We start from the raw sequence: 24172 nt of genomic DNA on the forward strand, positions 1-24172 counted from the left end.
TGAAATGGGAGACTCTGCTGTAGTTTCAGTCATGAGTTCTATAAATTAAAACCACAAGTCCTGCCCCACCTCCAAATCACTGGCTGACATGGTGGTGTCAATATTCACTCCGAATATAAAGGGAGTGTAGATGTGGATTGAAGCCACATATTTGAGTGCGCCAGCTTAGGGAATTCCAAACATATGCATCAAAAGGCTTTGTTCTCTAGTCATGCAAAGAGCCTTACTGATGGAGGAGATTTTAAAAAAGGGTAGTATTATTATATGAAGCCCATGGGAATAATGGGGCAATGGCAGCGAGAATAGGAAATTGGATAAGTGACAGAAAGCAGAAAGTAGTGATGAAGGTTGTTTTTCAGGCTGGAGGGAAGCATACAGTCCCCCAAGGGTTCGACATTAGGACCAACGCTCTTTTTGATATATATTAATGACCTGGATTTGGGTATACAAGGCATAACTTCAAAATTTGCAGATGACATGAAACTGGAAATGTAGTAAACAATGTGGAGGATAGTAGCAGACTTCAGGAGGACATAGACAGACTGGTGAAATGGGCAGACACACAGAAGATGAAATTTAGCGCAGAGAAGTGTGAAGTGATGCATTTTGGTAGGAAGAATGAGGAGAGGCAATATAAACTAAATGGTACAATTTTAAAGGGGGTGTAGGAGTAGAGAGACCTGGGTGTGTATGTACACAAATCTTTGAAGGCGGCAGGACAAGTAGAGAAGGCTGTTAAAAAAGTGGAATCCTTGGCTTTATAAACAGAGGCATAGAGTACAAAAGCAAGGAAGTTATGCTGAACCTTTTATAAATCACTGGTTAGGCCTCAGCTGGAGTACTGTGTCCAATTCTAGGCACCTCACTTTAGGAAGGATGTCAAGGCCTTAGAGAGGGTGCGGAGGAGATTTATTAGAATGGTACCAGGGATGCAGAACTTCAGTTACTTGGAGAGGCTAGAGAAGCTGGGGTTGTTCTCCTTAGAGCAGAGAAGGTTAAAGGGAGACGTAATGGAGGTGTTCAAAATGATGTGGTTTGGATACAATAAATAAGGAAAAAACGTTTCTAATGCAGAAGGGTCGGTAACTAGAGACACAGATTTAAGGTAATTAGCAAAAGAACCAGAGGAGAGATGAGGAGAATTTTTTTTACGCAGTGAGTTGTAATGATTGGAATGCACTGCCTGAAAGGGTGGTAGAAGCAAATTCAATAATACCTTTCAAAAGAGAATTGGATAAATACTTGAAGGGGAAAAATCTGCAGGGCTATGGGGAAAAGGCAGGGGAATGGGACTAATTGGATAGCTCTTTCAAAGAGCCGACATAGGCACGATGGCCCGAATGGCCTCTTTCTGTGCTGTATCATTCTATGATTCTATGATTTTATATCTGCATTGTGGATACTATTACAGTACAGGAAAGCTAATGCAGATTTACACAAGCTTTATTCAACTGACCCTGTGGTAATATTTATTGTTGTCATCTTTCCAGACAAAGATGGCATTTAATTCAAGTGCCACTGCAGGTGCCCCAGGGCAGGCTTTGAACATATCCTGTGGCTGTGGGGGAACCTCAATATAGAGCATAATGTAGTTCTGATTTACCTTTTCAATCTTGCTGAGTCACTAAATAATTCTTTAGGAAGATAAAGACAGAATGTGGAATGGGCAGACAGGTGGCAGGTGCAATTTAATGTGAATAAGTCCGAGGTAATGCATTTTGGGAAAAAGTACAAGAAATTGTAGTATTCACTTGATGGAAAGACACTGAAGAATTTGGATCAACAGAGAAACTGAGGGGTTCAAATATATAAAGTGCAACTGCAGGTAGATAAAGCCATAGTCACTGCAATTTTGGGTTCTATAAATAGGGGCATATAGTTCAAAAGTAATGAAGTGCTGATGAATTTAGACAAAACTTCAGTTAGGCCACAGTTAAGAGTACTGTAGCAGTTTTGAGCAACCTATTATAGAAAGGACATTAAAGCCAATGAGAGTGTACACCGTAGATTCATAAGAATGATGTCAGGGATAGGAAATTATAGTTATCAGAGACGTGAGATACTGGGACTAATTCCATTGGAGCAGAGAAGACTAAGAGGAGATTTACTAGAGGTTTTTAAAATTATGAAGAGTGATTATAGGGAAAGACTATTTTCTCTAGTTCGCGAATCAGTGACAAGGGGTCATCACCCTAAAATTATTACTAAGAGGTGAGAGATGTTAGCTGAAATTTATTTACGCAGAGAGCTGTTGAAGTATGGAATTCTTTGCCACAGGCAATGTTTGAGGCAAAAATTGTGGCATCTTTTAAGGGAAAACTGGATAAATATTTGAAGTGGAGGAAGTTACAGAGTTATTGGGAGAGCACGGGGTACTGGGATTAGTTTTGGATTACGCTAGCAAAAAGCCAGCACAGATATGATGGGCTGAATGGCTTCCTTCTGTGCTGTAAACTTATATAATTCTAATTCTGATTCCTGATGGTTGATCTCAGGTACTTGGACACTTATCTCTTGACTCCTGGCCTCAGATCTGAAATAGAAAGTATTGCATGCTCCTCCGGGAACAGTAGCGATTATGTTCGGTTGATTTTCTTTGGGTCGAAAAACGCGTGCATGTGCTCAATTTGGAGTGCGTTACATGCCAAATCGGTAAGGGCGCTCCGAAGTCAACCATGACACACGCCTGAAACCAACACTAAGCCCATTTCCTATGCAATTCCAGGGCCTAACTCCAATTTCAGGCCCCTTTCCCATGTTGAATTGTGCCATGCATGCTGCGGTCAGTTTTCTGGGGCCTACAGCAACCAAGCTAATGGTCCTTACGGTCACCTCGATCATTTCATCACATGTAGTCTCAACGCCCCCATGGAGATAAGGAAGTAATTGGGGAGAACCGTATCGCTGACAAGGCTCTCCTCAACCTCTTCTTGATCTGCATTTTTCTACACATCCCCCTGCCAACTCCAACCCCATTTACTGTCACTTTCTGCTCCTGGATTAAAGCTACCTCCAAACTCTCTTTAAATCTGACCTCCTCTGCCTCTGGCCTGCCACCTGCTATGGCATTGAATTCTCAGTCAAGTCCCGCCTCCACCTCAATCTCATTCAGATCCAGTAAGATCTCCTACCTATTTCTGTCACTCAGTACAATAGTTACCTCTGCATACTAAAATCAACTGGCTGAAAGTTTCAATCATTCATCTGGTCTAGCTATCTGGCTGGATCACTTCAGGTTTTACAGTTGCCCCATCTCTCAGGCCCAAGCCATACCCTGGAAAGCTGAAACAACTCCAAACACCTTTTTCTACTACTAACAGTCTTCCCTGGTTTCCCTCCACCGCACCTCAGACTCTAAATGCAAAGAACTCACAGACTCTTTTGTGCCCAAAATCAGAGTCATCCATATTGTGGCAGATGTATCCTCTGACTGCCCAATCCCTCCAATTCCCACAAGTTCCTAGCTCCAACATCTGCCCTCCAGGTAAATGTGCTCTCACCTTTCCCATTCTTTGCAGTTTCTCCCCTCTCAGCTCACTCATGAAGTTCACCAACTGCTCCCTCAATTCCTCTCCTGCTGCCAAAACCCTAGTCCATGCCATCATCGCTGACGTTTTGACTCCTCCCAAGCCATCCAACTCTCTTTCTCAGATAAACCTTACAAGTTTGAACAAACTTGTCGGCTGCATCCTCACCCATACTAAGTCCTACACTCCTATCAGCTCATCCTCTCCCAGCTCCCTGTGCCCCAGTGTGTCAATTTCAAAACTTTTGCCATTGTTTTTAAATCTCTCAAAGGCCTTGTGTCACCTGACTGTGGCGATCTCCTCTTCCTCCTGTAGAGGCCTTTCACTGCTCCAACACAGGACTTCTCTAGGGACTTCTCACTCCCTTTGCTCCATTATCAGTAGCCACTCATTTAACTACTTTGATCATGCTCTCTGGCTTCCTCTACCCAGCAACGCATTCTCTACCACTCTCTCAGTTCGAGAAGGAAGCTTGGTGCATCTGAGCCTCAAGCAAAGAAAACAAATAAAAATATATCTGCTAAAATATATTTTAAAAAATTACACTTCTCCCAAATTAAAGGGGATGTGCTTCCTACTATTGCTATCAATTCAGTCAGTGGGTTAGTATATAGTTGCCAAGGTCGAATAAGTATTGCTAAAAGGTAAGCTACACGATTATTTCAGTTAATTCACTGTAACCACCACCTTACTATTCAATAACTTTAATGTAAAAACCTAAAAGAAAATAACAACTCCACTCTGCCACTTGCTTTACTACTTATCTTTAATAAATAAGGTTTATGAACTTCCTCAACAAATGTCTTCCTTGCTTCTTACAGCATCAAATATTTGTGAAGTAATAACTGATGACCATTTAAAATAGTACTTATAACTGAGGTAATAAATTTCCATTCTGTCCATAATTCCAATATATTTTCAAGAAAAAAGGCTGCTATTCTGTAGCATAAAAATGGAAAAAACACCTTCTCTACTTTGTAGAGGAAACAAAAGGCAAATTTATAAGAAAGAACAAAGTATTAATATATATTATCTAAATTGCTTAACTGCTTAGGAACAATGATTTATATGCATTGTAGTACTGTACCTGCCCTCTTGCAAAGCTCCAGAGATGCTGAAGAGGCCAAAATCAGTAATAATTATCTTTCCATTGTCATAGAATATATTCTTTGACTTCAAATCTTTGTGAAGAATTCCTTTAGCATGTAGGTAACCCATTCCCTTGAAAATAAATATTACAATAATGTTTTAAATAACTGCATTAAGCTAATTACATAAAATACCACATAACAAGAACATGTATTACATTTTCCCAAGGTACAAATATTATGCAAATTAATCAGCACAAAAAAAAGGAAAGTTCTGTTCCATATTTTGTTAGCACCAGCAGATTGGTGTTAAATGGCTTAGCTTTTTTAAAATAAACTTTCTATTGGTGCACTCAATTCTTATATTTTTGTGACTTTTTGCGCACCTTCACAATCTCCTGAGCAATTTGCCTGGTCTTGTTCACATCCAGCACCATTTTTGCATCTCTTACGACAGAGTACAGAGTTCTTCCCTTGCAGAGACTGCAAAAAAAAATCAAGCAAATACTAAATCACTGTATAAATACTGTAACTTTAACAGGTGATTCAGTGGGGAACTTAAATAAGTAGTGAGACTTGTTAGCATGCATAGTCTTGTTAAAAAAATCATATTAAATTCTTATTATGTATTATTATGATAATCTCATTGAAATGATAATTTAAAATATTTTAAAAAGGTATTGCAATATATTAAACATTCTAAAAACTGCGAATACTGAAAATCTAAAATGAAACCAGAAAATGCTGCAAATACACAACTGTTCAGTCAGCATCTAAAAATAGAACAAATGATTAATAGTTTGGGTGGGGCCTTTCATTATGTTTTCTGATGAAGATTCCTCTTAAAGTACTGTGTATATATATATATGTATCTGTGTGTATATATATGTATTACATATTTATAAAAATAAATTTGCTCAGCAAGAAGTAGCAGTGTGAGGACAGGGGACAATTCCCTCAAGTACTTCAAAAGATGCCCACATAAAGCATCTCGTGTTTCACTTTCTCAAAGGCCCAAATGAATTTGGCTTCAAACCATGCCCATCTGTTGGTATGGTACTAGAGGTGTTTACTATTGTACCAACAGTAGATTCTTTGATCTGGTAGCTTATGTGTCTGGAGAGCCTCTAGCCTCTCACCTACAGCCCAGCCAGTAGGTTTCAGGTGAATGTATGGCATTCATTTTGACACTTCAAGAACTATTGTTAATTTGAGTAATGATTGATTACTTAAAGGATTTTCATTCCTTGAGCATATCACAACAATGGTCTCTATATACTTACTGTATTCCTTAAAATGTGGTTGTTTTGAGTAGCAGACTACTTTAACAGGAAAGATAATCTTCACTGCAGAGTAAAATTAAATGAGTCCTCATAATCCATAAAGTAAGTGAAGGAAGCTAAAGTTTAAATCCCACTTCTAGTTCAGCTTCTAAGGGATCACATTAAGCTTAAGTTGGAGTGGGGATCCTCAATTACAATCTCACCTTTACTGCCTTTGGAAAATTTGAATTTTGGAAAGATGGGAGGGGTTTTGAATCTGACTATTCATCTGTTGCCTACAATAAGGGATTAAAATGAACAACTAACTTTTGTACTGAGTTTTGATTAACTTCTGAAGTTTGTAGGAGATTCCCATTGGGTATTGGCACCATTCTGATGTGAATCTCCATCGCAGTGCTCATTGAAACTGGCCTTGAGATGTGGTTGACTGCAGGTCAAAATCTAATTTCTTGTCTTGGGAGTCCTTGTACCATGAAGTTCTGAGTCACAGTGGCTGCAATACTGATCTGAAAACTTCAATCACTGCATGAACACGATATTGCCAAAACCCCTATTTTTTGACTGAGAAGATCAAAACTAATTTTCCAAACCATTTTGAATGTACTTGGGAATGTACTTCCTTCTCAATCCTTGTGCTGTTAATATCACAATCCTTCAATCTCACTGGTTAAGGAGATGCACAGTTGCTTGCCCTGTTCACTCAGGTCCCAGATGCCCTATTTCCCTCGCTGCGACGTTATCACCTCGCACTTTCAGCAACTTGCCATGCAAAAATTTTAAAAACTTAAATGTGCAAGGGCAAGTCTAACTGATGGCAGACACCTTGCCACAGCAAATTATGACCCAATATAATATTTGAGATAATCAGGTGCAAATGTGACACTTTCAAGTGTGACAGATGCACTAGACCCAAAAACTACATATATATAGTATATGGATATAGAGAGAGAGAGAGAGAGAGAGGAGAGAGATAAATGGTGAATGTTACGATTCAGCTTAGACTGTTCTCCCTTTTGCACCCATTGTGATCTTCCTCCAGTGTAGGTGTTCAGTAGGTGTTTACGCATTTTATTGCAGCATAATTAAATGAGTCATTCACCTCGTCTGTATTTGAGATGAATCATTAACTTACATTATACTACAAAAGAACAGACAAAGACAAGATTCTTGCTCTTACAGAAAGAATCAACAACTTGTCGATTTTCTTCACCTCGGGAGCTGTCCTGCTTTACCTAGTGCAGGAACCGTGCAGTGTCAGATAAGGGGAAAATCAGGTACATTGTTTGAATATACATGGCAATCTATTCTAACCCCTTCCTTACCAGCATCCCTCGATTACTAACTTCAATCTTGGCCACAGGCAGTCTTCAGTGTGAAATTCACACCACGACAACCGTTAGCATTTACAAATTAATGCTTCCATCTAACGGCTGTCATTCTTTATTGATGATTTTTTTCAATATTGGTTTTATTTTTGGATAAGTTAGTATCTAAAAAACAAATGCATGCTCCTTTCTTCCATAAAAGAGTTGGCTATGTTTCAGAGTTGGTCCCCCCAGCTGCCCCATGGCCAATGCCATGTAAAGAGCATGAATATCAGGACTTCAGGTTCTATCATTTTTCAATCCATGGTTCTGATCATTAACTAATTGAAAGATCCAATGTCATTTCTGATTTTTGTTTTGCAAACAACAAACAATAAATAGCAGGTGCAAAGATTGAAATGAGAGGTCATTGTGGTGTGTTTGCACAACTCCTTAGACTCTACTTTTAGCCCTTTTCCACCCTGACTTTGCTCATTTACGGAACAAAGAAGAGTGTTAATATGGGCAGGGATCACTTAAGCTTTATCTACTTCCGTCATATGCGTGATGCACAATTCCAATGGACATTATTGCAGTTGTAGGAAGTTCTCACCAGAAAGAGGCACCAGCTTCCTTGCAATATAATAATGCAGGGAAGTGACAGCATTTGGATGTCTACACTATTTCCCAGTATTTACCCAAGATATAAATTCAATCATCAGTATGTCAATGTAAAACCTACATCCAGGGTTACTAGATAGCTGCTGGATGCAGAAGTGATGATTTAAAGGAAGACAAAATAGTGTTTCTAGAAGATGCTTTACAAATGTTTTAGTGCAGTTTTTTGATAGTAATTTCATTTTTGCTTACTGCAGTTGGTGAGAAGGCTTGGTGTGATGAGTATTGGCTCTGCCATGCTGCAGAAATCTGGATAATGTCCTTCCTCATGTGAATCCTGCTATTATGTATGGCAGTATAAGAGAAATCTGGGGTTCCCAACAGGTGACATAGGAGGACTGTGTACAGCTGCCATTATCCTCCCACCCACAAACATCGGCAGGGGTACATTTATCTGCAACTTTTCCAAGGAACTGTCTGTTTTTAAGTTCCAATTCACCATGTGCCTCTTGTAATCTGATCTGGAGCCAAACTCCACGACAGGCACAGCACAGCCACTGGCTGTGAAGGTCACTTCAGCCCTTATCTTTTAGGCCTCAGACTCATTCCAGTCTGCTATCCTTTGGTGAGGGTATCCTCGGTAGCCAAACAGGGCAACCCTCTTTGCACCCACCTCATGCATCATATCATTTACTTTGCCAGCCATGGAACAGGGGTTCAGGTTATGGGCTGCTTCATCGCCTAAAGGCAGACTCTATTTCATGGCTCCACATTTGGTTTCTTTTCACTTCATTTTTGCCTGGCACTCCTTCCTCCTCATCCCCCTCAGTTTTCTCAAAGGGTAACGATGGGTTGAAATGCCTTCTGAGCATTTCCAAAGGCTCTAAGTATTTTTGTCGCTCGCCCACGTGCAGCCACTTATTTTTAACTGACTGCATTTCTTTTAAGTCTCACTTAGAGCTTAACCGGTCCCCCGATTAGGTCACAAGGCCAATCCTGCACAGGGAACTATGAATAATTATACAATGGAAAATTACGTGCAATCAACTCACAACACCTCTGGCAAGCTTTGCACTAGCATGCAACCATTCTTGACTGAACTTCATTGGGACTCGAATATCTGTACTCCTATGTGCCCCTGAGCCCAGCATCAATCAGGGCATTGATCACTGCAGACAACAGCATAGAGATACTATTATTAAAGAAAACAGCCATGAGCTGTTTCTACAAACACCCCAAATGGCTAACAGGATGATGAAAGGCCTTTCATGTGCCTAAATTCCCTATGCTGATTACTCAAAGGAACTCTATCCTCGAAATTACTATGTGTGGTATCATTGTACTAACAGTAAATACGTTTGTATCAAATTCATGTGTCTGCTATTTCAACAAAGGAATTTATTTTGTTTACTTTTATTTTAATCAGATTTAATATCTCTATTAAAATGGCAAAAACAAAGAATCTGATGTGAACTTGTTATGAGTTTGTGTGATAATGTCACACACAGTAATTTCTAGGTTACCACAGTGAGTATTGAAAACTATGATACTAGACCTATAAATGACTTTGCCACATTTTAGCTGCAATAGAGTCTTAATTGGTTCCATTATTTGGAGCCAGCTGATAAAACAGAAGCAGTGGATGATTTTTTCAATATAAAGCATTCTCAAATTAAAAATTTTAACAACAACCCCTAATGAAACAACTGTTGACTTAGAAGATCATGGCAATCATGCAAAAAATTAGTCCAATCTAATTAGTAGTGTTTATGGCACATGCAATGAGCACATATCCAGAAATTCGGCACTCAGCCCGTGCTTTTCCAATGATTAATTTTAATCGTCAGAAAGCCATAGGCTGGAGGCGTGGTATTTCCTGATGGGTGCTGCCAGCATGCACAAGCAAGGCATAAGTGGAAAATCCCAGCCAGATAGTCCAGATGGATGGTTCTCCAACTGTAAATTTAGGTATTTCAGATGAGACGTTAAATTGAGGCCCCATCTGCTCTCTCAGGTGGATGTAAAAGATTCCATGGCATTATTTTGAAGAAGAGCAGAGGGGTTCTCCCCGATGTCCTGGCCAACATTTATCCCACCATGAATATCACTAAAACAGATTATCTGGTCATTATCTCATTTTTTTTTTCGTTCATGGGATGTGGGCGTCGCTTGCGAGGCCAGCATTTATTGCCCATCCCTAATTGCCCTTGAGAAGGTGGTGGTGAGCTGCCTTCTTGAACCGCTGTAGTCCGTGTGGTGAAGGTTCTCCCACAGTGCTGTTAGGAAGGGAGCTCCAGGATTTTGACCCAGCGACGATGAAGGAACGGCGATATATTTCCAAGTCGGGATGGTGCGTGACTTGGAGGGGAACATGCAGGTGGTGTTGTTCCCATGTGCCTGCTGCACTTGTCCTTCTAGATGGTAGAGGTCACGGGTTTGGGAGGTGCTGCCGAAGGAGCCTTGGCGAGTTGCTGCAGTGCATCCTGTGGATGGTACACACTGCAGCCACTGTGCGCCGGTGGTGAAGGGAGTGAACGTTAAGGGTGGTGGATGGGGTGCCAATCAAGCAGCTGCTTTGTCCTGGATGGTGTCGAGCTTCTTGAGTGTTGTTGGAGCTGCACTCATCCAGGCAAGTGGAGAGTATTCCATTACACTCCTGACTTGTGCCTTGTAGATGGTGGAAAGGCTTTGGGGAGTCAGGAGGTGAGTCACTCGCCGCAGAATACCCAGCCTCTGACCTGCTCTTGTAGCCACAGTATTTATGTGGCTGGGCCAGTTAAGTTTCTGGTCAATGGTGACCCCAAGGATGTTGATGGTGGGGGATTCGGCGATGGTAATGCCGTTGAATGTCAAGGGGAGGTGGTTAGTCTCTCTCTGGTTGGAGATGGTCATTGCCTGGCACTTGTCTGGCACGAATGTTACTTGCCACTTATGAGCCCAAGCCTGGATGTTGTCCAGGTCTTGCTGCATGCGGGCACAGACTGCTTCATTATCTGAGCCTTTGCGAATGGAACTGAACACTGTGCAATCATCAGCGAACATCCCCATTTCTGACCTTATGATGGAGGGAAGGTCATTGATGAAGCAGCTGAAGATGGTTGAGCCTAGGACACTGCCTTTTGGAACTCCTGCAGCAATGTCCTGGGGCTGAGATGATTGGCCTCCAACAACCACTACCATCTTCCTTTGTGCTAGGTATGACTCCAGCCACTGGAGAGTTTTCCCCCTGATTCCCAATGACTTCAATTTTACTGGGGCTCATTGGTACCACACTTAGTCAAATGCTGCCTTGATGTCAAGGGCAGTCACTCTCACCTCACCTCTGGAATTGAGCTCTTTTGTCCATCTTTGGACTAAGGCTGTAAATAGGTCTGGAGCCAAGTGGTCCTGGCGGAACCCAAACTGAGCATCGGTGAGCAGGTTATTGGTGAGTAAGTGCCACTTGATAGCACTGTCGACGACACCTTCCATCACTTTGCTGATGATTGAGAGTAGACTGATTAGGCGGTAATTGGCCGGATTGGATTTGTCCTGCTTTTTGTGGACAGGACATACCTGGGCAATTTTCCACATTGTTGGGTAGATGCCAGTGTTGTCGCTGTACTGGAACAGCTTGGCTAGAGGCGCAGCTAGTTCTGGAGCACAAGTCTCCAGCACTACAGCCGGGATGTTGTCCGGGCCCATAGCCTTTGCTGTATCCAGCGCATTCAGCCATTTCTTGATATCACATGGAGTGAATCGAATTGGCTGAAGACTGGCTTCTGTGATGGTGGGGATATCAGGAGGAGGCTGAGATGGATCATCCACTCGGCACTTCTGGCTGAAGATGGTTGCAAACGCTTCAGCCTTGTCTTTTGCACTCACGTGCTGGACTCCGCCATCATTGAGAATAGGGATGTTTACAGAGCCTCCTCCTCCCGTTAGTTGTTTAATTGTCCACCACCATTCACAACTGGATGTGGCAGGACTGCAGAGCTTTGATCTGATCCGTTGGTTGTGGAATGGCTTAGCTCAGTCTATAGCATGTTGCTTCCACTGTTTAGCATGCATGTAATCCTGAGTTGTAGCTTCACCAGGTTGGCACCTCATTTTTAGGTACGCCTGGTACTGCTCCTGGCATTCTCTTCTACACTCCTCGTTGAGCCAGGGTTGATCCCCTGGCTTGTTGGCAATGGTAGAGTGAGGAATATGCCGGGCCATGAGGTTACAGATTGTGCTGGAATACAATTCTGCTGCTGCTCATGGATGCCCAGTTTTGAGCTGCTAGATCTGTTCTGAATCTATCCCATTTAGCACGGTGGTAGTGCCACACAACACGTTGGATGGTGTCCTCAGTGCGAAGACGGGACTTCGTCTCCACGAGGACTATCCGGTCGTCACTCCTACCAATACTGTCATGGACAGATGCATTTGCGACAGGTAGATTGGTGAGGACGAGGTTAAGTAAGTTTTTCCCTCAGGTTGGTTCGCTCACCACCTGCCGCAGGCCCAGTCTGGCAGCTATGTCCTTCAGGACTCGGCCAGCAGAGGTGCTACCAAGCCACTCTTGGTGATGGACATTGAAGCCCCCACCCAGAGTACATTCTGTGCCCTTGCTACCCTCAGTGCTTCCTCCAAGTGGTGTTCAACATGGAGGAGGACTGATTCATCAGCTGAGGGAGGGCGGTAGGTGGTAATCAGCAGGAGGTTTCCTTGCCCATGTTTGACCTGATGCCATGAGATTTCATGGGGTCCAGAATCAATGTTGAGGACTTCCCAGGGCCACTCCCTCCTGACTGTACCGCCAGCTCTGGTCGGTCTGTCCAGCTGGTGGGACAGGACATACCCAGGGATGGTGATGGAAGAGTCTGGGACGTTGGCTGAAAGGTATGATTCTGTGAGTTTGGCTATGTCAGGCTGTTGCTTGACTAGTCTGTGGGACAGCTCTCCCAATTTTAGTACAAGTCCCCAGATGTTAGTGAGGAGGACTTTGCAGGGTTGACTGGGCTTGGTTTGCCTTCGTCATGTCCAGTGGTCCGATGCCGGGTGGTCCGTCCGGTTTTATTCTTATTATGACTTTTTTTAAGCGAGATTGTACAACTGAGTGGCTTGCTAGGCCATTTCAGAGGGCAATTGAGAATCAACCACATTGCTGTGGGTCTGGAGTCACATATAGGCCAGACTGGGTAAGGACGGCAGGTTTCCTTCCCTAAAGGGCATTAGTGAACCAGATGGGTTTTTACGACAATCCGGTAGTTTCATGGCCACCATTACTGATACTAGTATTTTAATTCCAGATTTTATTTAATTAAATTTAAATTCCCCAGCTGCTGTGACAGGATTTGAATTCATAACTCCGAATTATTAGTCCAGGCCTCTGGATTACTAGTCCTGTAACATAACCACTATGCTACTGTACCGTTGGATGTGGAAATTTGCCGTGCCCAAATTGCCTGCCACGTTTCCTACGTTACAACAATGACAACACATCAAAAGTACTTAATTGATGTAAAGCACTTTGGGACGTCCTGAGGTCGTGAAAGGCACTATGTAAATGCAAGTCTTTCTTTTCTTTCTTTCTGCTGCATGTAATTTTCCAACCTGTAAACGAATGTGCACCTGAACTCCTGATGACTGCTTCTGGTCGGTGAGACTTCCTTTTGGGAGAAGTCATCAGAAAATTACCCCTCAGGAACAAAGCTACATTCAATTATAGTTCGTGAATCATGAAGGGTTTAGATAAAGTAAATAAAAAGAAACTGTTCCCATTGGCGGAAGGATCGAGAACCAGAGGACACAGATTTAAGGGGCTCGATATTACCAGCGGGTTTCGTGTGCGTTTCCAGCGGGGGGGCCCCGAAAATCCCGATATCCAGGCACGTGACCGGATCGCGCCACGATCCCGCCCACTTCCGGGTTCCCCGATGACGTGCGGGGGTGCAAGCGCAGCCCCCGCTGGTGGGAATCCCGCAGGCAATTAAAGCCAGCGGGATGCCACTTGAGTGCATTTATTTTGCTTGTTCAGGTCATTAACTGACCTGATTAAGGGACTGTGTGTGATTTTGGAGAAACATGGGACTGTTTCACACACTGGGGGAAACAGTCCTAGTTGAACTGGACGTGTTGCAGCCGCCAGCCTGTGGCAGCTGCAAGGGTCCATTTGACAGGTGGGGAGGGGGGGGGAGACCCTCACCCATTGCAGGAGGCCGCTCTGTCACTTGGGACAAAGTGTGGCCTCCACCACCCCCCTCCTGACGGTCAAAGTCACCAACCCGCACACTCACCCCGGGGTCCGAAGACATGTGCCTACCTTGCGGACCCCCTCAGATGTACATATTGCGGATGGGGGCCGCCGTAGCTGCAGTCATAACCTCCTCGGAGGGCGAACGGCATCACCAGCCTCGCCATCCACGCCGTCCACCTCTGACACGTGGAGCTCCACAACAGAGTGCTGTGACACATCCACCTGTACAGCAGGAGGGAGGGCTATCGCAGAGAGAGACGCGTCACAGAGGGCACTACCCTCGCCACAGGGTCCACAGACCGAGGCGCAGCTCCCCGGACCCCTCTGAGCAGCAGTGCACACGGAGGCGCAGATTCACTCGACATGTAGTCGTGGACATCTGCAGCCTCTTTCATGCCGAGCTGCTGCTGGCTGGCCCCAGCACCATCTGCTTACCTGTCGCTGCCAAAGTCACCACTGCCCTCCACAACTTCTCCTCCGCATCCTTCGAGGGTGCAGCCGGGTACACCGCCGATGTCTCTCAGTCGTCTGCACGGAAGAGCCCTGCAAATACACCTGCACCTACTCTGCAGTAACACAATGGGTGGCATCAGTGGTGGGTCCTCGTAGTGATACCCAGGAGCGGGCATGATTGCACAAAACAGACAGGATTCGCGGAGACATGGCAGTGGTGGTGCCAATATAATGTGTGATGTGAGTTGTTCTGAAATTCAATATAGGTAACACCCATGACAAACCCTCAAACACCCTTGTGCATCCCCTTCATGCTCACGACACGTTTGCCTTACGCTGCCTACTGCACATATGTGATGCATGCCCTGTGGCTGCAGCACAGGTGGTGGCAGGTTGAGTGAGGCTGGCCGCAAGGGAGATGCACGAGAGGGTGCGTATGGGATAGAGCCATGAGATTATATGAGGATTGGGTTGCGTGTTAGTGGCGGGGTGAGTACTCGCGAGGTGAGTAGGTGCAGGTAAGATGAGGATGGGGTTTGAGTGGGTATGAGGGGTGATGTGACAGAGTGGTGTTGGTGGTGCCGAAGGAGATGTGGGGTGGGGGCAGTGTTGTGGCAGACGGAGTGTAGGGGAAAGACTACGTGTTCTCACTGTGGCTGACCTACTGAGGTCATTGCTGCGCCTCCTGCACTGTATGCAGGTGGGCGATATGTTGGTGGTGCAGGTGACCTCCTCTGCCACCTCGAGCCAGGCCTTCTTGGTGGCAGAGGCAGGCCACTTCCTCCCGCCCGCCGGGTGGAAGAGCTCTGTCCTCCCCCTCCTCCTCACCCCATCTGATGATACCTGGGGTGAGGCATCATTAAACTGGGAGCAGCCTTCCCCCTGGGCTGCTCCATGCTGTAATGTGTTCTATTGGTTGCAGCATCTGTCAGTGGAGGACTGCCCCTTTAACTAGAGAGCCTCCAGCTGACAGATCGTACTGCGCATGCGCAGCCCGCCCGACGCGCAGACCAGCAGCGCGGAGCCCGGAAGAGCAGGTAAGTGATTCCAATTAGTGGATTGCCTGCTACGATCGCGCGGGCAACCCACTAATTTCACCGAGCGTGATGACCACGCTCCCGAAACCCAACCCGCCGGAAACCCGCAGGCCTGGTAAAATCGGGCCCAAGGTGTTTGGCAAAAGAACCAAAGGCGACATGAGGAAAAACATTTTTACGCAGCGAGTAGCTATGATCTGGAATGCGCTGCTTGAAAGGGTGGTGGGAGCAGATTCAATCATAGCTTTCAAAAAAGGAATTGGATAAATACTTGAAGGAAAAAAAATTGCAGGGCTATGGGGAAAGAGCGGGGGAATGGGATTAACTGGATTGCTCTTACAAAGAGCTGGCACAGGCTCGATGGGCCGAATGGCCTCCTTCTATGCTGTAACCATTCTATGATTCCATGATAATTCACTCCAAAGCCCCGATTTTATAAGTTCAGCAAAATCTGAGCTGTGCTCGTCCACGTTGCAGGAGCCTCTATGGTGGTAGCAGGGATGGCTGGCCTTGCTGAATTTTGCAAGGCAAACTCTTCACCTTCATTTGCTTAAGTTCCCTGCACATGGAAAACACATACAGGGAGGCAGGCCAAGAACACAAATGTTTGGGGGCTTGCAAAATCAGGCCAGCCAACGTCTCTTTGTAGAGACAGAAGGCCTGGAGGTGCAGAGAATGCCACAAGAGAGAAATGTGGGCAAAATCGACCACGTCACTGACCATGCCCTGGAGATCCTGCTACAAGTGGTGCAGCCAGTGACAGCAGCTCTCACCCTGGAATGCCACCCTGCTGTAAAGATGGAGGTCCAAATTGCATGGAGGGGGATGGAGGCCAAGTGAATGTAATATCTTAGGTAAGCCAGACTTGGCAACAAATATGGAAAACAAATGTAGAAAAGATTTCCAGCAACCTGGAGGGGTGTCAAAGTAAGTATACCCTCTTTTGCACAATTTCTTGCTCTTCTATCATGGAAAGCATGGCCCCCAAAGAACCTGTTTGTGGCCTGCCTCCCTCCACGAAAGAGTATGATAAGAACATTTTCCACTTTTCACTGTACTCTTTCATACATTAGAAAGTGGAAATTACAACAACAACTTGCATTTATATAGTACCTTTAACGTAGTAAAGTGTCCCAAGGCGCTTCACAGGTGCGTTATCAAACAAAATTTGACACCAAGCCACATAAGGAGATATTAAGACAGGTAACCAAAAACTTGATCAAAGAGGTAGGTTTTAAGGAACATCTTAAAGGAGGAGAGAGAGGTAGAGAAGCAAAGAGGTTTAGGAAGGGAATTCCAAAGCTTAGAGCCCAGGCAGCTGAAGGCACGGCCACCAATGGTGGAGCGTTTAAATTGGGGATGCGCAAGAGGTCAGAACTGGAGATGCGCAGAGATCTCGGAGGGTTGTAAAGCTGGAGGAGATTACAGAGATAGGGAGGGTTAAGGCCTTGGGGGGATTTGAAAACAAGGATGAGAATTTTAAAATCAAGGTGTTGCCGGACCGGGAGCCAAGCTCAGCAAGCACAGGGGTAATGGGTGAATGAGAGTTGGTGTGTGTTACGATACGGGAAGCAGAGTTTTGAATGAGCTCAAGTTTATGGACGGTGGAAGATGGGAGGCCAATGAGGAGAGCACTGGAATAGTCAAGTCTAAAGGTAGCAAAGGCACAGATGTGGGTATCAGCAGCAGATGAGCTGAGGCAGGGGCAGAGATGGGCGATGTTACGGAGGTGGAAGTAGGCGACCTTAGTGATGGAGCGGATATGTAATCGGAAGCTCATCACAGGGTCAACTAGGATGCCAAGGTTGTGAATGGTCTGGTTCAGCATTAGACAGTGGCCAGGGAGAGGGATGGAGATGGTGGCTACCGAACGGACTTCGTGGCGGGAACTGAAGATAATGGTTTTGGTCTTCCCAATATTTAGGTGGAGAAAATCTTTGCACATCCAGTATTAGATGTCAGACAAGCAGTGTGACAAATCAGAAACAGTGGAGGGGTTGAGAGAGGTGGTGGTGAGGTAGAGCTGGGTGTCATCAGCGTACATGTGGAACCTGACATTGTCTTTTCGGATGATGTCGCCGAGGGCTAGCATATAGATTGACAATAGGAAAGGACCAAGGATAGATCCTTTGGGGACTCCAGAGATAACAGAGCAGGAGCGGGAAGAGAAGCCATTGCAGGTGATTCTCTGGCTACAACTGGGTAGATAAGAATGGAACCAGGCACAGGTAGTCCCACCGAGCAGGACGACGTAGGAGAGGCATTGGAGGAGGATGGTGTGGTCAACCGTGTCAAAGGCTCCGGACAGGTAGAGAAGAATGAGGAGGGATCGTTTACCATGGTCACAGTCACATAGGATGTCATTTATGACTTTGATAAAGGCCGTTTCAGTGCTGTGGCAGGGGCAGAATCCTGATTGAAGGGACTCAAACATGGAATTGCAGGAAAAATGGGCACGGATTTGTGAGGCAACAAAACGTTCAAGGACTTGAGAGGAAAGGGAGGTTGGGGATGGGGCGATAGTTTGCAAACACATAGGGGTCAAGGGTGGGTTTTTTGAGGAGGGGGTTGATGATGGCAGATTTGAAGGGGGGGGGACAGTACTTGAGGAGAGGGAATTGTTAACAATATAAGTTAACATGGCGGCCAGAAAGGGAAGATGGGTGGTCAACAGTTTAGTGGGAATAGGGTTGAGGGAGCAGGAAGTGGGTCTCATGGAAAAGATGATCTCGGAGAGGGCATGAGTGGAGATAGGAGAGAAACTAGAGAAAGATGCGAATTCGGGGCTGGGTGGGGGGGAGCCTTAGGGGAAATATGGCTTGGTGGACTAGGGGAAGGGAGGGAAGCGCGAGAGGCAGCTGAACAGATGGTCTCAATCTTAGTGACAAAGAAGTACATGAGCTCCTTGCATTTGTTGTTGGAGGGGTGGGTTTAGGAGGCAGGGGAGAGGGATTTAAGAAGACGGTTTGTAGTGAAGTGAAGCCGAGAGTTATCTTTGCATCCCAGCATGATCCTGGAATAGTGAGCAGTTTTGGCAGAGGAGAGCAGGACCTGATAGATCAGGCAATAAACGGCTAAACCAGTTGTTCACCATAAATGTTCAAGTCTGTGTCTCTTGGACTTAAGGGAGTGGAAATAGGGGGTGTACCAGGGGGAACGACCAGAGTAAGAGAGAGTAATGGTTTTAATGGGGACAAGGGCATCAAAGGTGGAGGTGAGGGTTTGATTGAACTGCAGAAATGTCGTGGTGAATGGAGGGCCAAAGGCTAGACAGTTGGGAATTTGAAAGTGTCATTGTAAGTGACTGGGGCGGATACAGAAGTAAGTGGGGTTGGGAGGGGGAAGGTGGATGTAGGTGGAGAGGGATACAATGAAGTGATCAGAGATTGCCTGATCTGTGATTGACACGATGGGAGTAGAGAGGCCACATGAAATGACAAGGTTGAGGGGGAAGCCGTGAATATGGGTAGGGGAGTTTATATGGAGTTGTGTTTCTCAGGGAAACTAGTTTAACAGTGGATAAGTGAGATGAAGTGGATAATGACAGACAAGAAAAGATTTGAAAAGATTGACTTAAGAGGACTTGTGCTTGGCACTGTTCTGTCAAAAATGAAAAAGGAAGGCCACTAGTTAACTCATCACAAAGTATTTTTGTTTGTGGTATTCTCATATATCAACCTACTTATCTGTTAAATTCAGATCTTTTTCTCTGCTTAACACTGGGCTAATGTTTTAGTTTTTGTCTTTATGGTAAAGGAATAAAAGGTTGAGGGCCAATTTTGCGACGTCTCAGGGCCTCACTGGTGGGGAGTGTCCAATTCATTGCACAGCATATTCTGCTAGCTGTGGGTTGAAACACAACTGGGGTCAATTCACTCTCAGAATCCAGTAGTCTGCTTCGCAACTTCTCTTACAGGCTTTTAACTAGATTAAGCGGCTCAAGGCTTTTTTTTTTATAACTCATTTGTTTCACTCTGTTGACAAGATCATTTATTACAAACATTTGAAGCCTGTTTTAAACAACTGCATACTTCCTCATTAATATGATTCATGGTGGGACATAGGATTGACTGAAGATTCTGGTTTCTGTTTAACTCTTTCACTGCCCAGTTCAGATTCTGAAAAACCACTTAGAAAGACATTGTAATCTAATTACTCCGTTAAATCTGCATCTTGTATTGGTCTGCTAATTGGCAATAATTATTCAATAATATTGTTAAATTTCATATTTCATTCCATTCATTTCATATGTGTTCCATTCACATAAGTCCATAAGCGATTAAAACTCAACCAAATGAGTCACCGGAATCTAGGTTAATGCTGTGTTGAAGGCTCTATGTTCACATTTGCACTTAACTCAGATGGATGTGATTCATTAAGAACTCCAGTCAAATTACTAAATTCAATTAAAAAAAAACTTGGGGGAATGTTGTACTCATTCTTGTGGTTAAATGTCAATGGTGAAGGATTGAACAATTGTCACTTCCAGGTTAGGCACAGCAAGGAGTAAAAGCAAAATAAAGGTCCCTCCATTCCCACCCATCAACGAATCTTAGCCCTATCCCCAGAAAATGACTCTCTACTGCACCAGAGCTCTCTGACTGAGATTACCAATTTAACAATAAATAGGGAACTAAATTAAGGGTAGATCCTCAAGACCAATTTTTGCAGCAACCCCAACAAATTCTGCATCATAAAAATGTAGGTTTGGCAGTAAATTCAGGCCAGGCTTCGGGCACATCTCAATATAATAATGTTTTTGTTAAATTGCTCATCATGGTAAGGAAATGGAACACTTTTCATTTCAGATACTCAGGGGGTAATTTAAACCTAACCTAAATGAATGACTTTTGTTGAGAAAAAATGTGCATTTTGATCAGTTTATAAGCACCTTCCTGTGCTTAGCCTCTGAGTACCCATGTGCTGCTTAATAGCTGTATCACCCAGTCAGCTGTCCACAGACTCTATTTTGTGCCCCCAGATTGGCTTCCCTTTCACTTCATTTTTCCCAGGCAATTCTCTCCTGTCCCCAGTCTTGGCAAAGGCTGCTAAATATTTAAAATTAATTTTGAAGCTTTATAAAGGCTGAAACAATAGGGAAAATTCTACGAAGCCCCATGTTGCTGGCAGGGCCTCACACACAGCCAGTGCATACCTGAAAATCATGGGAGCACTGACTGCCATTCTCCGTCTAATGAAATCAATTATTGGAAGATTTCCTGATATTTGCTTCTGCATGCAAAGTCCCACTAGCAATGTGGGGCCTTGCATAATTTATCTTAATATTTCCCCCCCCCCCCCCCACTCCAGTATTCAGCCACTTACTTTTAAGTGGGCATATCCATTTAAATTTGAGATGCTGACCAGATTTTGAGCATCCTCTATCAGACTATCTGTCAGGGCATTGTCAAGGTTTTGTTTGGAGCTTATGCTAATTATTCCAACAAAGTCAGCTGCAAAATTGGGCACAACTACATCAGTTTGCTATGTGCTAGTTTCCGCCATCCAGTCATTGTTGGGAGGACATAGGCAAGTTGGTGGAGTGGGAAATGGGTGGCAGATGCAGATCAATGTGAAATAGTACATTTTGGGAGAAAGATCACTGAAAGAAGCATATTGTGAATAGTAAAATTCTTAAAAAAGAAATTCTGTGGCTGGTACTGTTGTATATCATCATATATGCATGTTTATTTTGAGTCATTGTGCTTATGTTAACTAAAATTAAGTTTCTGAAGAAATCAAACTACATGGTTAAATACCATGCCAATTAAAACAAAATGTCTATGCTTGTAAAGGAAGAATGTGGGTCGCAAGTGTAACAGCTTTAATGAACTATCGAAAAGTAATAAGCAAAAGAGCTTGAAGATGGTTAAAAAGATGGTTAAAAACATGGTAAAAAGACTTTGCGAATGGTTAAAAATAAGATAAGGAAGAAAGCCAGTCATAAACAAGTGAATTAGAAAGGGTCTAGTCATGATGCTCCAGGTACCATGAGTGTGGGGCAGGCTTGATGGACCAGCTGGTCTTTTCCTGCCCAGCATTTTTGTATGTTTGTATAAAAGTTTGAAGAAAATAAGTAAAATTGCTGTCGTTGAACAAGCGGAGCCAGCAGAAAGCCAGGAATGCTCCAAATGGGTTAACCTGGATGAGGGATAGAAGAGTCGAACGACTGTTCGGGCATGAAGACGTAAGTTCACTCGGAGGTCGCATAAAACATTATATTGAAATATTAAATGATTATAAATAAATTTGGAAGGAAAAGAAACTAGAATCTCTGTCTCCTATTCCTGAGTCATATCAAAAACAAATAAATGCCCCAGACAAGTCTTGTGACTGACTCGGGCGATGTAATATATGTAAACTCTCCCAGGCGGGATAGTTACATAGAATGTACAACACAGCAACAAACCATTCGGCCCAACAGGTCCATGCACTAGCAGGGTTTATTCTCCACAGGAGCTTCATCCCACTCTTCTTCATCTAACCCCATCAACAAATCCTCCTATTCCTTTCTCCCTCATGTGTCTATCCAGCTTCCTCTTAAATGCATCTATGCTAGTCGCCCCAACTACTCCTTGTGGTAGCAAGATCCACTTTCTAACCACTCTCTGGGTAAAGAAGTTTCTCCTGAATTCCCTATTGGATTTATTAGTGGCTATCTTATATTTATGACCCCTAGTTCTGGTCTCACCCGCAAGTGGAAACACCTTCTCTATGTCTACCGTATCAAACCCTTTCATAACCTTAAAGACCTCTATTAGGTCACCCCTCGGTCTTCTCTTTTCTTGAGAAAGGAGCCCCAGCCTGCTCAATCTTTCCTGATCAATCTTTCCTGATAGGTATAACCTCTCAGTTCTGGTATCATCCTAGTAAATCTTCCTCCAGTGCCTGTATATCCTTTTTATGATATGGAGATCAGAACTGTGCACAGTATTCCAAAGTGCGGTCTAACCAAGGTTCTATACAAGTTTAACATAACTTCCCTGTTTTTCAATTCTATCCCTCTAGAAATGAACCCCAGTGCTTTTATTGTTTTTTTACGGCCTTATTAACCTGCATCGCTACTTTTAATGATTTGTGTATCTGTGCCCCCAGATCCCTCTGCTCCTCTACCCCATTTAGACTCTTATTTTCCGAGGAGTATGTGGCCTCCTTATTTTTCCTACCAAAATGTACCACCTCACACTTATCTATACTGAAATTCATTTGCCAATTACACGCCCATTCTGCAAGTTTATTAATGTCTTCCTGTAATTTGTCGCAGTCCTCCTCAGTATTAATTATACCCCCAATTTGGTGTCCTCAAATTTTGAAATTGTACTTCCGATTCCCGAGTTCAAATCATTTATGTAAATGGTGAACAACAGCGGTCCCAGCACCGATCCTTGTGGAACACTACTTCCCACCTTTTGCCACTCTACTTTCTGTTTTCCATTTTGTAGCCAGCTTTTGGCAACTTGTCCCCTGACTTCACATGCTCTGACCTTAGTTATGAGTTTACTATGCAGTACCTTATTGAAGGCCTTTTGAAAATCCAAATATATTACATCTACTGCATTACCCTTGTCTACCCTTTTTGTAACTTCTTCAAAGAATTCAATAAGGTTGGTCAAGCATGACCTTCCCTTTTGAAATCCATGCTGCCTATTCTTATGTTTTCGGTTTCTAGATGTTTTTCTATTACATCTTTGAGTGAGGATTCCATTATTTTTCCTACTACCCACGTTAAGCTAATTGGTTTATAGTTCCCTGGACTTGTTCTATCTCCCTTTTTAAATATAGGAATCACATGGTTATACCCAAATGGTAATTCCGTAACAGTACTAAATTCCAGGGCAATTACTGCACTTACAGAGCACTCCAGGTTCTGATTAGGGACAGTTTTGTCCTGTGGGCACTAGAAACTGGGTTGAGTCTTACCTGGTTCATGTCATGTAGGACCTTTAAAGCCACGAGACTTCACATTCTATCGATGTGCAATTGATTCAAAACTTAACTGACAAGGTGGTAGGATAGAGTGCTGACCCACTACATTATCCAGCGTCCACTTAAGCAGTTTATTAAGTTATCTTAACTCCAAGATTAAGTGGGAACTAGAAATGGAAATGAACACAAGGGAAGACTGCTTTAAGGGACATAAGAAAGGAAGTACACTTGTGTTACAAATTCTGGACCAAAATCACTGGATATGTAAATGTGAGCATACTCTTCATTTGTTAAGACTGATGTGAAGAATCACTCGAGTGCCATAAACCATCTCTCAAGGCCGGAAACCTTCAGATGCATTAATGACAAAATAGGTTCTCAGGAAAACATAACAGCATCTCTGGGAGGAGGTTAGTAAAACAAGCCACAATTTCAGTGGGGTTCTGTGGCTTGGGTGGGCTGCATGAGAAATCCTACCTTCAAGCTGAGTTTATCACAGCTCCCACGAAGTCATATCATCTTTAAAGCTAAGGCACTTTATCAATAGTAGAAGTGACCTTGCGGCTTTGAAAGCTCATACTTAAACCAGACAAAATGTCTGTAGTTATGACTCCAGTTATTTACCAAAGAAGCATGACTTATGATCCAACTTTATGCAAAGTGAGGTACATTTTCAGTTGCATTTGTGAGCTGTTCACTTTGCCAATATTTTG

The 24172-nt window shown here is 43.8% G+C and overlaps 1 protein-coding gene across 1 annotated transcript in view; it reads right to left on the reverse strand.

Moving 5' to 3' along the window:
- ksr2 (kinase suppressor of ras 2) overlaps nucleotides 1-24172 on the reverse strand; it is a 330233-nt gene that overhangs the window by 32650 nt on the left and 273411 nt on the right. Inside the window, exons 16-17 of the mRNA XM_068005691.1 lie at nucleotides 5002-5098; nucleotides 4615-4748 (exon numbers count right to left, since the gene is read on the reverse strand). Coding sequence (XP_067861792.1) covers nucleotides 4615-4748; nucleotides 5002-5098 — 231 coding nt within the window. The remainder of the gene's footprint in view (nucleotides 1-4614; nucleotides 4749-5001; nucleotides 5099-24172) is intronic.

This window comes from Heptranchias perlo, chromosome 25 (assembly GCF_035084215.1).
Source record: "Heptranchias perlo isolate sHepPer1 chromosome 25, sHepPer1.hap1, whole genome shotgun sequence".
Taxonomy (NCBI): Eukaryota; Metazoa; Chordata; class Chondrichthyes; order Hexanchiformes; family Hexanchidae; genus Heptranchias; species Heptranchias perlo.